The 16,906-nt window shown below is 54.9% G+C and overlaps 1 protein-coding gene and 1 long non-coding RNA gene across 6 annotated transcripts in view; one reads left to right on the forward strand and one right to left on the reverse strand.

Moving 5' to 3' along the window:
- Positions 1-9,865: 9,865 nt before the first annotated feature.
- On the reverse strand, positions 9,866-13,561 carry IRX5 (iroquois homeobox 5). Its single transcript, XM_031458430.2, has 3 exons — positions 12,860-13,561; positions 11,387-11,792; positions 9,866-11,209 (listed from the first exon to the last, which is right to left on the reverse strand). Exons 1-3 carry the CDS (start codon positions 13,106-13,108, stop codon positions 10,413-10,415), a joined length of 1,452 nt encoding a protein of 483 aa, XP_031314290.1. The 5' UTR covers positions 13,109-13,561; the 3' UTR covers positions 9,866-10,412.
- A 1,864-nt stretch (positions 13,562-15,425) lies between these two features.
- The window catches only part of LOC105097510 (uncharacterized), a 47,233-nt gene continuing 45,752 nt past the window's right edge, over positions 15,426-16,906 (forward strand). For 4 of the 5 annotated variants that reach the window (XR_004138920.2, XR_004138919.2, XR_010382302.1 and 1 more), the window contains exon 1: positions 15,426-15,494. This is a non-coding gene — a long non-coding RNA (uncharacterized LOC105097510). Of the gene's footprint in view, positions 15,495-15,703; positions 15,780-16,906 lie in introns of those variants that run through there. The other variant, XR_010382301.1, reaches the window with a different exon arrangement.

Raw genomic sequence — 16,906 nt, forward strand, 5'->3', positions numbered from 1 at the left:
GGAAAAGATGCTCAGGTGACCCATATAATCAAAACAGAAATAATGAGGTTGGTGAAATCTCTAGAACAACCAGAGACCCTGAGAGATGCCAGTTGCCTTCAAAGCCCAGGCAGCCCAGAATTTCATTTAATTAATTGTTTTTTTTTTAAATAACTGTCTTCTGTTCATGGCAAGCAATACTAATTTTCCAGTGACTGTGGTGGTATAAACATTCCTTTCAATATAAATTAATGGTTGGGGGAGGGTATAGCTCAGTGGTAGAGTGCGTGCTTAGCATGCATCGAGGTCCTGGGCTCAATTCCCATTACCTCCATTAAAAATAAATAAACCTAATTATTTCCCCCCCAATTTAAAAAAACATAAAAAACAAAAACAAAAAAAAATACATAAGTTAATGGTGACAGAATTCAAAGGAGATTGTTCTGTAAATGGCTGTTTCAATAGTCAGAGGCTGTGACAAGGGTCTGGAGGGTGGGGCTGAAATGAGTAAGTTTCGAGGAACACTGAGGAAGGTAAGGGCTCTTTGCCTGCAATTTTGAGTCCTCTGGAGCCTTCTCAGACATTCCGCAGACATTTTCTAGGACCTGTCAGGCATTTAACAGATTAAAAGAGAACATTAAAAAGAAAAAAAGAAAGTAAGAAAGGAAAAAAAAAAATCTGGAGAGATAGAGAGGAAAAATAAAAAAACCTCCACCAACCAAAATAAACCAGGTCAACAGTTTTTCTACCACATTCTTCATGAGAGCAAAGACGTGGTATTTATTCCAAATGAACCCTTTTCTCCAGGGTGCCACTCATCCTCTTTTTTATGTGATCCAGGAAAATCAGCTACCAATGAACATCTTTGCACGTACGAGTATTTGGGAAAAAAGCCACCTGTTACCACAGGGTTTGGATTTAGACGCTGGATACAAACAGAAGGCAAACAAAACCAACCAACCAACCAACAACAACAACAAAAAAAGCTTTGTGGTCTGGATCTAAAAAAAAAGTCTCAGAGATGACAACTGTGTGGGAAGTCTGATGTCAAACTGTGTTAGCTGGTAAGGTGTCTGAGATATTCTGAAACTGTGAGGATATTCAGAATCTAGCACTAACATGTCTCGCACTGCTTGAAAGATGTTGAGATGCTGTTCCTTAGGGCCTGCGGGTTCCCTTGGGGACAAAGCCGCTGATAGTTTTACAGAAAATATCCCCAAGCTGACGGCCATGTATACAACACTAGGAGTCAAGAAAAAGATTGAGAGGAAACAAACAAACAAACAGCCAAGCTGAGGTATTGAAAAAAAAAAAAAGAGAAGAAATTCAAAATAAGTGCATGATAGACCCATGATTCGAGGCCTTGTCCCCAACTCAAATCTGCTTGATCTGAGTTACTTTGTAAAATGGTGGGCAAAGGAACGTTCATTTCGGCTTGCCTTATGCGAGATGATTGTGGGCGAGCAGTCACTTTCAGCGGGAGAAATGAGCAAATCTTTTCAGATGGCCATGATTTAGGGAAGCAAACAGGCCTTGTCAGGGACGGCAGACCCGGCACATCCTTGCTGTTGACTGTCGGGGAGAGATGACATAGTCCTCGCTTTTCCCTCATCTGTACTTCACACACGGAGGCCTGAGGAGGCAGCCGGTCCTCCAGCAGCGTTGGAGGAGAGCTGAGATGTTTCCCGGCCCAGCCTAAAAATATCTCCCTTGACAGCCTGTCACAGTGTCTGAGATTCCACCATTATAAATTCATTCCTCTCTGTTACGGCATTTTGTTTCCAAGAGCTCTCAGTTAAAATACAGATATCCTAGAGATCTTAGCTTGGCTCAGACAGACGGAGAACACAGCTAAGGAGTTAGGAGACCTGGGTTTCCCATTTGGTTCTGCCTAGAAACTCACTGTGTGAGTTTGGGCAAGTCATTTTCACTTCCTGAACCTCAATTTCTCCACTGATAAAAAAGAAAAGGAAAAAGGAAAAAAAAAAAAAAAAAGACAGAAATCATAAGAGAGATGGGGTTAGAGCTCTGGTCTCAGGAAGGAGGATCTGTTCACTTCAGGGTTTGGCCTGAACACTGTACTTTGCCATGAGATGCCCAGCGTGGCCAGAAGAGCAACTCCTTTAGGTCAAAGGGCTTGGGGATCAGGCCAACCAGTATCTTATAGCCTGCTTGTCTGAAAAAAAATCCCTGCTCTTCCCTTTACTGTGTGACATCTCAGCAAATGGCCATCTCATGCCTCTAGGTTCTCAGGCCCAAATTCTTGGAGGCATCAGAATTTGATTTCTCATATGTCCAACATTCAGTCAATCAGCAAAGTCCATTGACCCGGCCTTCAAAATATAGCCCAGACTCAAATTACTTCTCCCCACCTCTGTGGCTATTCTGCTGGTCCAAGGCAGCATTACCTCCCGCTATAATCTCCATCAGCCTCCTAACTGGTCCCTACCTCTACACTTGCCCTCTCAGAGTCTCAGCTCCTCAGTCTTGGGGATGCCTTTAAAACATAAATCAGATCCCATCTCTCCCCTCAAAATCCTCCCTTTCTTCCTCCCTCTCTCACTCAGCATTAAACCCAGAGATCTCACCAGGACATCCAAGGCCCCATGTACCCTGAACCTGGTTTCACCTTTCCCTCATCCCCTCCCACAAAGGTCTACTTGCTGCTCCAACCTGCTCCCACATCAGGACCTTTGCACAGAACTTCTATTCCTTCTGCCCAGAACTCTTCCTCTACCCCCCCCCCCATATCTGATGGCCTATCCCCTGACTTCTCTCAGGTGTCTGCTCAGATGTCACCCAGACTGCTTCCCAGACTGCTCTCCCTCAAAAAGCACACTCCCTTCCATATCCTTACCCTACTTAATTTTTTTTTTCACTAACGCTCATCACCTGGAGATTGTGATAAGCCATTACCACACTCATTTGTTTACGCTGTCTCCTCCTCTAACATGTAAGCTCCAGGAGGGCAGGGATTTTATTCATCACTGAATCCTCAGTACCCAGACCAGTGCATCTGGCATATCACAGATGCTCAACTGATGTACGTTGGAAGAGGTAAGGGCATAGTCTAAGTGTAACTGCACTAACATGGAGGCCCGCTCAAGCCTTCTCCTGGATGGATCAATGCCAAGGGCTTATCCTGAGCTCTGTTCCAGCAGGGCAGGATGTCCCGGGGAGGGAAAGGTAGAGCCAATTGTTGGGAGATCTGGACAGGGCAGTGTGGGGGATGCAAGGGAGGCAGGGAAGGTAAAGGGTCCAGGCTGAGTTTTTAAGTTTATGAGCTGCAGGTTCTTGACTGAGACCAAGGGAAGTGGCTAAAAGGCCCTTGGGGACACATTCCAAAGGACAGGAGCCTGCAGGAAAAGGCTGGGTTATTTATGAGTGAGAGAAGCTCTAAACTATCTTGTGGACTAACCTGAAGTTCAATTCTGCCCATGGGATCCCCCACGCAGGTCCAGTCAGCTCCCCAAAGCTGAGGTCTGACCAGACCTGCCTTCCCAAGCTCCCCAGTATTTCCCCCAATCAAACCCCAGAGAGTGACGTATAGTCAGAGGAGGTGGGGAGGGGGTAAGTGCTAAAGAACATCAACCATTCTGTCAGGATTCTCCCCAAGTCAGAACCTGAAGCCCCAGTCTCCCCTGCCACCCCTGGCCCGGGCTAGCATCTCCAATGAAGTGAAGACTTAAGAGAACATGACCCTAATAACTATATTGAAGGATGGCTATGTGCCATTCACTAGAATCCTCACAAAACAGAGGTGGTACAGGCCCACTGTACATATGAGGCCACTGAGACTCAGAGAGGTTATTTGATCTGCCCAAAGACACAGAGCTTAGTAAGTTGCTGAGGTAGGACTGAGTCACCAAGGCCCAATGTTCCAACCAGTAAGCTATGTCTCTGGACGACAGCCTACATCTCCATCTCCACTCTGCCGGGGGTGCCCTGGTCACACTCAAGTCCTGGCTTCTAGGACACTGGAGAGGTGCTGCCTCACCTCTGGGCCTGCAGCCACAAGAGTACTGCCTCCCCTCAGGCCTGAGCAGCCCGCCTGCAGGGGGCGACGGTGGCATTGCTGGAGCCTGTGCCCCAATCCGAGGCTGGTGAGCAGAAAGCTGCTAAAGGCAAGGAAAGCGCCCAGAGCCAGGGCTGGGTACAAGGGGAAACCCTTGCAGGCGCTGGACTCCCGGAGTCCCAACCCTAGCTGTGTTGAGCGCCGCCGCCAGGCCGCCGGCTCAGACCGGAGCTCTCCAGCCCTTGTTTGATGAGCAGCGGCCAATAAATTCATTAATCATCATTTTATGCCTCATCAAACCCCCTCCAAGCCCCTCCATGGGAGTTACACAAATTAGCCCCTGAAAAGACAGTAATTTCAGTTTAGCGAGGTAAGTGCTTTCTGATGGGCTCCGCGCACAGAGCTCTCCTGACACGCCAATCCATCAGCGCGTTGGGGATGGGGAGCGTCGGCCGCCCTGCCCAGCCCTGCCCAGCCTAGCCTCCGGGGGCTACCTGGAGAGGGTCTCTGCCTAGGGCGCCCCCTTTCCTCGACTCCTTGGCACCCATTTGCATCTGTCTCATCCAACCTCTTGCCATCACCCACTCCGACCTTCTCCCCGACCCTTGTAAACAGAAGAGAAACTTTGCGGGGAAAACCCGAGGCCCCAAATTGGGGAACGAATTTGTCCAGGGTGGCGGAGATAGATGCCCTTGAGCTGAAGTTCAGAACTCCAGCCCAGGGGAGGAGAGAGCCAGGCAGCCCTTTCTCCTCCAAAAGTCTAGGATGTCGGGGTTCTGTCACCACCGAAATTGTTGAAGGGTTGCGTGTATTGCGTGCATATATTATTGGGTGGGGGGAGGGGATTATCTATGGCTTCTTTCCATTCCTGAAAGAAATCCCAGGATCCAAGAGAGGGCTGTCTGGGAACAGAGAAGGGGGTCCTTCCCTCTAAAGGGCGGCTCCACGGGACTCTGGCGGCTGGGGGGGGGGGAGGTCAGGGTTGGGGGAACGCTCCTGGTCTTTTTCGTGGCCCTCGTGTCTTTCTGAAATCCCCACCTAGGGTGAAAGGCAACGCCTGAGAGGGGAGTAAGAAAGGATTTTCTACAGAATGGGCCCGGCCAGTATGAGTTCAGTATGGTGAGTTGGGTAAGTAAAGAGAGGGTAACAAACCGCAGAACATTGTGGCCAGAGCTTGGGTATTTGCAAGCGCGAAGCCGACGCGGTGCCTTCTCACTTTCCCGCCGTGGTGCCCAGAAGGTCCCAAGGGGACACTAGCGGGTGGGCAGGGCCCAGGCCTAGGGAGATGGACAAGGAGCCTCCGCCCCAGCAGAGCCAACCGGCCAGCGCGCTACGGCCGCGGAGAGCTCGAGCACCCAGCGACGCGCCCCTCCTTCATTAGCTTCCCCTCCACGCGGCGCTGCATGCCTCGGAAAATAAGTTAGCAAACGGGGAGCCGTTTATCTCTTTTATCTTGGGGCCTGATCCAATTAAATAAGTGCACATTTACATTTGCATCCATCAGGCGGGAGCGCTGAGAGCCAGGGGTTTGCTCGGAGCAAATAAAAGCAGATTTCACTGGGAAAAGTGGCGTCTGAGAGCGCCGGGCTCGTCCGGGCGCCGGAAACGAGAGCGGCCGGGAGAGCGGCCTTGGGGACCCAGGACTGGGGCTTGCGGCCGACTGGAGGCAGGAGATTCCCAAAGTGCCCTAGAGGGGCCGGTCAGCGCGGTGTGTGCAGCTAGAGCTGCAGCCCGGCCCCTGACGCGATCTTTTTAGGCCACAACCTGGGCCCCACCTTGTGCCTGGGACCCAAGTCTCATTTAGCGTGAAAACGAAAAGGAGACCAGCTCTGGCCTAGTCCAAAAGGGAGACCCACGGCGTGGGTCTAGGGACAGTCCCCCCGCTTTGGCCAGTTTGGGGGAAGGGCAGGAGGTAAGATCGTAGTCAGGCCGATTTTCCTATTTGGTAGCCAAGTGGCAAGGAATGCGAAGAGCCAGGCAGAAGGCGCTCTCCCGCTGTTCCCAGCATCCTTGCACCACGGAGACCGGTTGATAACTACCCATTAGCGCTTCTAGAGAGGTAGAGGGGGACGTCCAGGTGAGCACCTCCTGCTTTGCCACGCCGACTTCATTAAAGGTGCTTGCGAAACTGGAGAGTTTGAAGAATTAGAGGGTAGTTTTTTGTTTGTTTGTTTTTTCCTTTTCCTAAACATGTCCTACCCACGGGCGAAAAGATAGAAATGGTCTTTGGGGGCGCGGCTGCGCGGTAGACTCCCGACTTGCCAAACCGCAGATAAAACAAAACTGTGCGGGGTCCAGAGGCCGGGTGGGGAAAGGCCAGCAGAAACGGAAGTGCGTGCACCTGAAGGGAAGCGGGAGCACCAGCATCGCCTGGGCTGCGCACCGCTGCGGCCCCCACCCGCAGGCTGTTCCAGCCGCCGGCGTATTTCTCAATTGCCTGCCGCCTGGTTTTCGAGACTGTGCCCAAAGCCGTGGCAGGAATCCGAAGGGCTAATACTCTTCTAGTCACAGGCGCTACTATCTGAATCCTCAACTCTAGCTGGGTCCAGGGTCCCAGGCCGCACCGAGTAGGGTGGCGAATCAGTTTACGTTTCACCCTCCTGGAGTTCAGAGCTAAGGTCCCGCTGTGGGTGGGGGGCATAGCCGGGCGTCGCCTAACTCCTCCTCTTTGCGAGCCGCGTGGCGCCCGGGGACCAGTAGGCGGCGCCCTTCCTAAACTGCATCCGCCTCCGGCTCCCTCTTGGGAGCGCAATCACATTCCTTTCACTTTGGGCCCTTTGCAAGGCACTATTCTGTGCCTCCGCCCGAGTTGGCAGCTTGTGGGGGACAGGAGGGTTGGGAGGTACGGTCCATTCTGAAACCGCGAGCACGACCACCTCACCCCACCCTCCCAGCCCCCAATCTTCCAGGCTCCAAGGGCTGCGCACATTACGGACAATAAGAGGCCCCGAGGGGCTTGCAAACTAGAAGGTGTTGATGGAGGCCCCTCACCCAGCCCGGGGAACAAGAGTTCGGGTGCTGGCATCCCGATCCGAGGAGCGGAAAGGGGGAAGGGCACCTTCCGTAGCCTCTTCTCAATGCCCGCGTATTCGCCCTCGGGGACTGACTGGGTTGTTGGTTCCTCACCCCAAATCCCGAAACTGATTCGGCCCTGCACCCAACCGGTCCCCGCTTTGGCGCTGCCTCAGGAGGCTAACTGCATGGACCCTACTCAGTGATCCCTCGGTCTCACTGCCAGGGATTCAGCGACTTCTAGTCGCTAAGTGCCAAGCTAGGCTCTGGTTAGGGGATGGAACCAGCGCAGCCAAGCGCAGGTGGCAAATGCCCACGCAGCCCCAGCACCGAGGTGTCTTAGGCGCTGCCTCACGTAACTTCCGCGCCCCAGTCCAAGTCTGCGAACAAGCCCCGATCCTGGCACATGCTTGAAGATTTCCCCCAGCAACCCCAAGGCGCATCGCCTTCGACACGGCCCAAGATGCGGCCAAGCGGAGGCACCGAGCCTCGAGGAGGGACTTGGGACCTTACAGGCATGCAGCTACTTCTGGGATTGAACGCGGGAAGCATTTCCTAAATGTCCGTACCTGGGTCTGCCCGGCAGGCCGCCCCCAAACTTAAAAGTCTCTAGACACCAGAAAAACCAATGACCAGCGAAACTCAGCTCTGCAAAGGAGAAAACCCTAAACTTAATTTGGGGCTTGTACTTAGGACAAAGTACGCAAAGAAAACCCTAGATCCTGCAGAGGCCAAGGGCAGGAGGGATGCGAGCAGGGGGCAGCGATTTGGGCACCAGCCTTCCAGCCTCTGGCGGTTTCGCTGCCTAGCCAGGAGGCGCCTTGCGCAGCTCCTCGTTGGGGAGAAACGCCGCGGGCTCCCCAGTGCGCGGTTCCCGTTCCCAGGCAGCCCCGCGGGCTTTCGGCTCCCAGCCCCGAGCCTGGGCAATCAGACCCGGGAGGCCCGCGCCGTGCTATTTGCATATTCCCGGGAACACAAGGAGGCCTGTAATTTTCTTTTTAAAATCGTTGGGCAGGGTTTAGGGCCAGTGCTTCCAAACCCCGCAGAGCTGATGTCGTCCCTAAACTCTCTCTTAAGAGAAGGGGACTGGCCTATTCTTCTGGCTTTTTTAGAAGAGATGGTGACTCCTGGGGCTGCATATTCAACAGGGGGGGAAAAGCTGATTGTGAACAGGGCTGTTGGAGGAGTGGATGCAGGGAGCTGGGGCGCGGGGGGTAGGGAAAGTCATCTCTGGAATTCAATTGTTTAAAAAATCATTTATAATTAAAGGGACAAAATAAAATACGATCGTCTCATGCATATTTAATCATTCACACTTCCAGCTTTGAAACCATTTTCCCTGCGTGAATTTTCTCACTAATTTATACTCTGAAGTCGACTGCTGTTCTCGAAAACATCTGGACAATGCTGCTTTCAAACTTGTTTAAATTCGAATAAGCTAAAGGAGCTCCGTTGCAGGGTAAAAAAGAAAGCAGCAAAAGCAAAAACTCCGGTGAAAGTTTGGGCTGTGTTTTTTAAACCAAGCAGGGTTAAAGTAATCTTGAGTAGAAATGCAAATATGTGCGTTTTGATTTAGCCTAATTAAACCGGTGTTATGTGCAAACACATCCTCTCTACATTCAGGCTTGGGTTTAATAGAGCAAATTAATTCCTCTCGCGGAGATATATTTTTGCTGTAAGCCCTCCCCTCCCTCGATCACTGAAAATTTCCCACGAAATTCCACACGTCCCAGGTTCCACATCTCCCGCGGAAAATGGAGACCCGAGCATCGGAGAGAGTTGACGGGCCTCATACGCAGGGCGGTAGCTCTTCCTCATTTGGGATTGAGACGCAACCTGACTTTTCATTTTAATATGAAATATGCCGGTTTGAATGGAGAAAATAAAACCTCAAAAATACTTTCTGTAGCTACTCGGACTCTTGAATCCGAGATGGGAAAAGTGCTTAAGTGAGGACAAGCCTGATCAAGTCCACAACGGCCTCATTATCTAGGCAAATATCCTCGAACTTTTGAAGGCCCCCTTGTCCAAAAAGGGGCCTGTGGGGGTGGGGCGGTAGGGGCTCTTCTGGTCTGTTCGGGGCTCCCCTCGCTTCCCCCAAGCGCCTGTGGCGCTCCCTCCCCCACTTCTGCCCACTCTGTCTCCAATCTCCGACTCTGCAAAGTGCAGGCTTGTAATTCAGGACAAGTGTGACACCTACCTGTGAAAGGGGGGAACCGTCCCCTCGCTGGTCCGCCGCCCCAGCCCGGAGGCTGCGCCGGGATCTACCCGGCCGCATACCACCCGCACGGTATCGGATGGAACATTTACTAATTTAATCAAATCCAGCGAAGAGATCAACGGCCAATTTTGAAGGGGTAGAGAAGACTTTGACTTGGGAAAGCCTTCTCCTTGGCATCCCCTAACGCTCCCCGCCAGCATTAGCCCAGAGCACCTTTGAAATAGTAATAAGGGCTAAATCCGGCATAAAATCGAACTCATTAGCAAAGTTCACCAGCTGATTGCTTTGCATAAAACACGACACTGATTGGAAGTAATTAGGTTAAGCGATGGAGCTCGGGTGGTGCGTGTCTCTAGCTGGCTTTGCCATCTCTTCTCCCTTCTGGGCACACACTTGGGTCTCTCTCCTCTCTCCTCTGGGGTCCAATCTCCCCCAAGCAGCCCGCATCACCAAATCTGCATTCCGGGCAGGGCCAGGTTCCCCGGGGCTGAGGCTTAATTACAGTTTCTCGCTGGCACACTAGGTTTCGTAGAACCTTTCATTCCCCACTTCGAGGGGGAAAAAGTTGCAGTTTGCACCTTTCGTCCATGGCGATGGACAGTTTATTGAGGCTTCTAAAAAGTAATGAGTGGCTCTGATTATGTTAAAATCTCTTTTAATTAAATATTTTGCATTTTACAAAGGCGGCTGCAGTTTCTTTTACTTTTTAAATCTAAGTGTATAACCTGTTTCCTTTCTGTAATAATACTTTAGCTCATACCCAGAAAAATCAATAGGTGTAAAAAATTAAATTAAACTTGTATTTTTTAAACTATGAAACAGTTTTGGGGGCAACACAAATGTATATATTTATATTACAAAAAAACCATTAAATGCCTGTACAGGTGTCTTAATTTCATAATTTACTTCAAAGATATTGAATTATCAATTTAAATACAAAATGCTACATTAAATATACAGAGTAAGATTTAATACAAATCATTTTTGTAATTTTCCTTTTCGGTTGGTTAAGACATTTTTGTGTTTAGGTGGAGATGTTTACATTTTTATGTCATCCATCTCCATGAATTATAAACTTTTTAATAGGAGGGGTAGTTTTGTTTTTCTCTCATGTTGATGGAAAAATAACTGCCAAGGCCATGTTTTTTAATAAATTAGGAAAGTCCGGGACCGACGCAGCCCGCGTTAAATGTCGGACATACCTTTCTTCAATTCATAGGGAGAGTCTTTGCACAGGTCTAGCTGGGACTGGCTCCGCAACATTTTCGGGTCTTTAGCCAAAGCGTCCGCTCGGTTCAACACGGTCTGGTTTAATCCATTGAAATGCGAGCCCGGACCCGTGGTGGGGCCTGGACCTGGGCCTGGGTGGCCGTGAAGGTGTCCGAAGGAGCCATAGTTCGTGTAGCCAGGATAGAAGGGCGCCGTGTAGTAGAGAGGCCGGGACAGCACCGTCCCGCCTGGAAAGGGACACTGCGCCGAGGGTGAGCGCGATGGCGCCGGGGCCGGCGATGCTCGGCTGCCTCCTAGGGCTTGCCCGGCTATGGGCCCGGGGCACGGTGGGCACGGAGAGCCCTCGCTCCCTCCGCCCCCGTCCTTGACCTTGTCCGAGGATGTGGCGATCTCCGCCAGAGACCACAGTTTGGGCTTGGCGAGCACCGCCTGTGGAGGCGGCGGTGGCGGGGAGTGTATGACCGAGGGCCCTCCGGGACCGGGGGGCAGCTCTCCCGCAGCTGGGTGCGGGCCCGGAGCCGGCGCGCCCGAGGGGTAGTGAGGGCCCGGGTCCTCAGCCAGCCGCGCTGCCGCAGGTCCGGCTGGGGAGGGCCCGCCGGCGCGGGGGGGCCCGGGCAGCGCGTCGAGGCGGCCCTCGGATGGCGGCTCCTTAAAATCCGAGTCGCTGAGGCTGCCCTCGGTCTCCTTGCCGGCGGGGGTGGGCGGCCCTTGCAGCCGTTCGCAGCCTGAAGCCGCCTTCTGCTCTCCTCCTCCTGCGGGCGAAACCCAGGCGATTAGACGCGCAGAGGGGAACCAGGTCCCCGCCCGCAAAGGCAAAGACCTCGGCCCCCAACCTCCAGGCCCTGTGGGCCCCCTCTCCAGGCATCCCCCACTCCACTGCTTTTTGCTTCTTATTCCCGCTCAACGCACCCTTTCCCGCATCCACCAACCTGCTTCGGGGCCCTCGGGGTCGCCCTTGTCCTCGGGCTTCTGGGGCTCATCTTCGTCGTTCTTCTCCAGATCAATGTTCTCTTCCTCCTCCTCGTCCTCGCTGCGGTTCCGCGGCGTCCACGTCATCTTGTTCTCCTTCTTGAGGCGCCGGCGCGCATTAGCAAACCAGGTGGACACCTGGGTGAGGGTCATCTTGGTGATGATGGCCAGCATGATCTTCTCGCCCTTGGTAGGGTACGGGTTCTTGCGGTGCTCGTTGAGCCAGGCCTTGAGCGTAGCGGTGGCGTCTCGCGTGGCGTTCTTCCGGTACGCAGGGTCCCCGTACGGGTAGGAGCCCAGGGGCGCAGCGTAGGGGTGGTACCCCAAGGAGCCTGCCATGCCGGGTGTATGGTCGTAGGGAGAGCTCTGCAGGGGACAGGCAGAGAGAAAGTGAGAGTGGGCCATAATCCCCAGTGCCACCTGGACGACCGAAGCACACTTTGCGTGCGCCCAGGGGTCTTTGGGCTGCAAGGGCCGCACTCCGGCTTCCACTAGGGTAGGGCTGGAGGACTCAGACCCCAGTGCAACCGCTCCTCCTCGTAGGGCAGCGGGGGCGCCAACTCCTGAGTCCAGTCCTTGGGGTCGCTTGAAACCTTCCTGGCCTCGGCGGCACCCAGTAGGCCCCCGTCTGCCCGAGCACGTCCGCCCCCCGTGCGCAGATCCGGCCACCGCAGCCAGGCCCTCTACCCAGAGAGAGGCCTGGGCAGCGGCAGCGACTCTGCGCTCCGCGCCCGAGTGGCTGCACGTTAGGAGCAAGAGGAGGAGAGCAAAGGAAGTCGGGGCATTTTTTTGCTTCCCTACAGAGTAAGACAAACGAAAAGCTAAGCCTTGTCCCGGTGCTCCCACCCTTCCAAAAGTGTTATCCCAAACCGAAGCCACGGCGCTTTTCCAGAAAGTGCACCCGGCCGAAAAATCCCGGATGCACCGCAGCTCGGCCGACTTTTCAGAAATTTAATACCTCCAAATCGGATTGCGAAGATAGGATTACGGATTTGCAACATTTTGGAGGACTAATTAAAGGCGAGGCCAAACACATTTACACAGACTTAGCACGCTTCTATTCAGATTTCAGGTCTATTTCTTTTGAACTACTTTCCCCAAATGACCAAAAATAAAATATAAATAAAGTAAATGTACACGGCGGCCTGGAGCTCACGTTTGAACCAAATGCTGTTCTTTAATTGCAGCGATCTCTCTCCCAAAAAACCCTTTCCGCCAACTCCGCGATCCGAGCAAGACGCGGCTCTTCTCTCCGAGCAACTCCTGAGCCCCAGGCCCGGGCGAAGTCGAGCGAGACAATCGCTTAAGTTTGCAGGGGCCGCGAGGCTCGGCGGGGGTGGTCCGCGGTGGAGCCGAGGCCCGTGTCCCCGCAGCCCCCGCCTGCCCCGCGCGGCCCCAGCTGCTCTCGCCCACCCCGGCTCCCGCTCACTCACCACGTACGAAGAGAAAGCGGCAGCGGCGGCTGCCGCGGGGTCGGCGCCGTATTGGAGGTGCGAGTTGTAGCCCGGCGAGGGCGCCGTGAAGGCGGTGGAGCCGGCGTAGGGCGAGAATGCGGAGCCCGACGACGAGCGGCCGAGCTCATCCGTGCGGGGCCCCGAGATGACGCTGGTGCTGTACGCCGGGCACGAGTAGAGCGCCAGCGAGGCGGATGGCTGGTACAAGTAGCCCTGCGGGTAGGACATGGCCACACACGGGCATGGGGCGCTCCGCGCCGCGGCCGCCAACGAGCCGGGCGGCGCCCTGCGAGGGCGAGCGGGCGGGCACCTGGTCTCCGGCTGCCCCGGGCCGCTGCTCCTCGGGTCCTGGCTCCCGGGCTCCGGCCCGCGGCGCCTCCTTGCTGGCTTCCCGCGCGCCGCCGGCTGCGACCGCTGCGCCCGCTCCTCTGCGCGCCTCACTCGCCCCGGCAGGGTTTTTCCCCCCCTCCCTTGCTGCTTTCTGTTTTCCCCCTCGCTCTTTGCACTGGGGGGCTCTCCTTTTGGCTTCGCAAAGGTCCTGCCAAGATGCTAAGTTGGAAATTGAGGATTCTGACGCCTTGTGCGCGCCTGAAGCTCCTCCTTCCCGGGGTGTAGTCGGTGGGAGGACTGGCAGGAGCCTCTGGGCGGCCGCAGCCAACCCGGCCGCCAGGCGCGCCTCGCCCTCTCCCTCTTCCTCCCCGGCTCCTTCTCCCGCTCGCTGGCGCTCCCCTCGCCCCTCCCTCGTGCCCGCCTCTCCTCCGCGGCCCTCCTCTCCCCCCTCCTCTTATTTTCCCCCCTCCCCTCTTCGGTCTCTCCCTCTCTCTCCCTCACTCAGACTCTCGAGCGCCGGCCCCAGGATGACAATCACATCACGGGCGCACCGATCTCTTCCAACTTTCCTGCCCTGCTAAGTCGGGGTGGAGCGGCGGTTCCGATGCAAGGCGGGCCTTGGTGTTGGGTCCGGCCGCTCGGAAGCACAAAGGGAATGAGGCCGCGGACCGCGCGCCAGTGAACGCTCTGCCACAGCAAATCAAGGAGTTAGCGGATTCTCCTTCGCCAGGAGGCTGAGTTCCAAAGCGGATCGCTGCAGACCCCCCCCTGGCTTCTCCCTCAACCTAGGGTACCCGAGAGTGAGTTGGAGACCCGGAATGAAGGCCCCTGGGAGAGCCAGATGGATGCCCGCGTCGAGGACGCAGGGAGTCCGGGGTGACTGTCCCTCTCCGCCAGTAGCAGCAGGTGGGCAAGAGACAGGCCTTGGACATCACGTCTCTGGCCCGGCCTCCCTTCCACCAACTCCCCGCCAGACTGCGAAGGAGGAGACACTGGGAACCCGGTACTACGGGGTAGCCTTTCTCTGCAGAGATAGTGGGCCAGAGCAGCCAGACAGAGAAGCAGCTACGCCGGAGTAGGTCCCTGGACTCCACTTAACACCCTCCCGCCATAGATCGCTGCCTCTTTCTCGGGGCTTTGCATCACCCAAACGTAGCTCCGCCAGACCGGGGTTGGTGGTGGAGGAGAGTGAGGGTCTCCTTCCCCTTAGCATGCACTCGAGCACCCACCCACGTTCTACTGCTAAAGCTCCGCGGAGGAGTAACCAACTTAACCACTGTTTGTCCAGTGAGGAGCTGTAAAGGCAAATACACACAACTGAGTCACAGGCCGAGCCCTTGCCCACGAAGGCCACACAGAACACAAAACAGACCCTTTGCCTGTTCCTCCACCCCGCGCCGCCACAAGGCACAGAAGCACTTGAACTCTGGAACAGACAGGGGCGCTGGCGAACCGGGACACGGGCTGGCATAGTGTTGGGCACTCCACTAAAGCCCAGTAGATCAGGGACTTTGTGGCCTTTTATAATGGGGGTCACACGCAAGCCGATGACAACACACAAACTTTCCCGCAATGACTCTGACAGGCGAGATACATTTTATTTCCTGAGCTCCAGTCCGGGCACACACACACACACACTGCACACTCGCACACTCTGTGCAGCGCGACTTCACGCACGCGCGCTGACTCCTCCCCTCCGTCAGTTCCCCCAGGCTCCGCCTCTCAGGCGGACGTTCTCAGACAACCTCTCTATCCGCCCAGCCCCATTCCTCCCTGCCTTCACTAATTGGACACTGGCCTCTATTGGCTCCGCCCTTCGGCGACGTGAGCCCGCTTCCCTCCGAGTCACGGCGCCCAGGGGGCGGGGCTGGGCGGGGCGTCGGCGCCCTATTGTCATGGAGACGGGAAGCCGGCGGTGGCGGGCACAACCTGTCTGAGGTGGCAGCCTACCGGCCGAGACTGAGGCGAGGCCGAGTGGCCAGGACTGCGCGGAGCCGGCCAGTGGCAGCTTCTCAGGCAACCAAGGGGCAGTGTCCTCCCGGGTGGTCGCGGGGAGGTCCTCCCCGGAGCTTCCCCTCCCTGCTCCGTCGTTCCCGCCTCTCGCGGCCCCTCTGCTCCCCTGCGCCCGCCCCCGGCTCCGCCCGCTGCCGCCGCCGCCGCCGCCGCCGTCGCAGCAGCCCCTCGCGCTAACGGTCGATAACGGCCCGCGCGCGCCGCCCGCCGGGGGCTCGCGCCAGCCACGAGGGAGCGTCCGAGGCCCGCACGCCCGCGCCGCGGAGGAGAGGTGAGCCTCGGGTCCCCCGTGCCACCGCGTACCCGCCCCTTCGCGGACGGGCTTCCTGCCCTTCGAGCGGCGTCCGCGTCCTCTCGAGAACCGGATGGACGCGGCGGTGCCCCGCGCACCCCCGGGCGCCCGGTGGGCAAGGGCCGCGTGAATGTTGGGCGGGCTTCTCCTGATGTGACGGTCCCCGGGAGGGCGCGCGTGGGCGTGTCTCCTCCATCCACGCGCGGCAGCTTCACCCCCTCGGCTCGCGTCCAGGATGCTGATTTCTGAAGTGGAGCCTTGGAGGTTTGTGCCACCGAGAATCTGAGTCTGTCACACAGACATCCTCATTACATCATCCTGCCACTCTGGGCCGCTAGGCTATCCCCCCACTACACTTAACCTCCCCCCCTACCCCCGTTTTCTTCTACTGCCTTTTTGGTGTCAAGGACTGGAGAGAATCCTGAAAGATATTGAAGCATTTATAGAGTTTATGGTTCTGTTGCTGTGGTTGTCACCTCCGCTCTACGTCAAATTTAAGACTCATTTCTTAAGGATGTCTCTATTTTCTGCTTTATTTGCACATTGATGGCTCTGCTGCTCGGCTGGCCACGGGCCGCCCGGCGTCTGAGATAGACTTGTGTTAATATGTGGAAGGAAAGAGCTGATCATTAGCAGGCAGACGGGATTCAGATAGCATCTGGCGGATTTTCTCCGTTTTCATGTGAAAGCTTTCACGTTTTTTCTGGTAGCCACGGGGTTTTAACTTTTTGTCTTGGTAGTAGTGACGATACGGATAAGTTCCCCTCCCCCCCCACCCCCACCCACCATCCATTGCCCCATTTATTCTTCAGCTTTCCCGTTTGGGAGCCTGCTTACTTTTAGCAGTAGTTTAACTGGTCTCTTGTCACTGAAGCTTTCTCCCCCAGCAGAGGTGGAAGCTAGCTCCCTCTGGTTCCAGGTTACCAAGACGACTCTTTCTTTTTGGCTTACTATTGCGTTTGTATCTTTCTGAACATTTTAACTTACACTAGGGATAGGTATGCCCTGATTGTTCTTAACGTAAAATGTTTAAGAATTCTAATTTTAAAACTTCCTAAGGGTTTATTGGTTTGTCATGTCTGCACGGATCCTGTTAGGCATAACTCTTAAAACTTAAAGCTTTAAAATAAGATCCACAATTGTATTGCCAAGACACGGGCGTCGAGCTTGCTCTTCGAGTTTTGGCTGTACAGTTGTCATTGTTTAAATCAAGTGCAAAAGAGGTTAGGCCTGTTTATTTAATGTAATAACTGTTTACAGTTAAAACTTTAAAGACTCATAAAAGTAGATCTGCTGTATTTTAAAGCTCTCATCATTCTTGTAGGAGAGACACAACACTGACGCTAGGAAAGGCAACAGATTGCTTCTGTCATATCGCTTTGCTGTTTTGG

Source organism: Camelus dromedarius, chromosome 9 (genome assembly GCF_036321535.1).
Source record: "Camelus dromedarius isolate mCamDro1 chromosome 9, mCamDro1.pat, whole genome shotgun sequence".
Taxonomy (NCBI): domain Eukaryota; kingdom Metazoa; phylum Chordata; class Mammalia; order Artiodactyla; family Camelidae; genus Camelus; species Camelus dromedarius.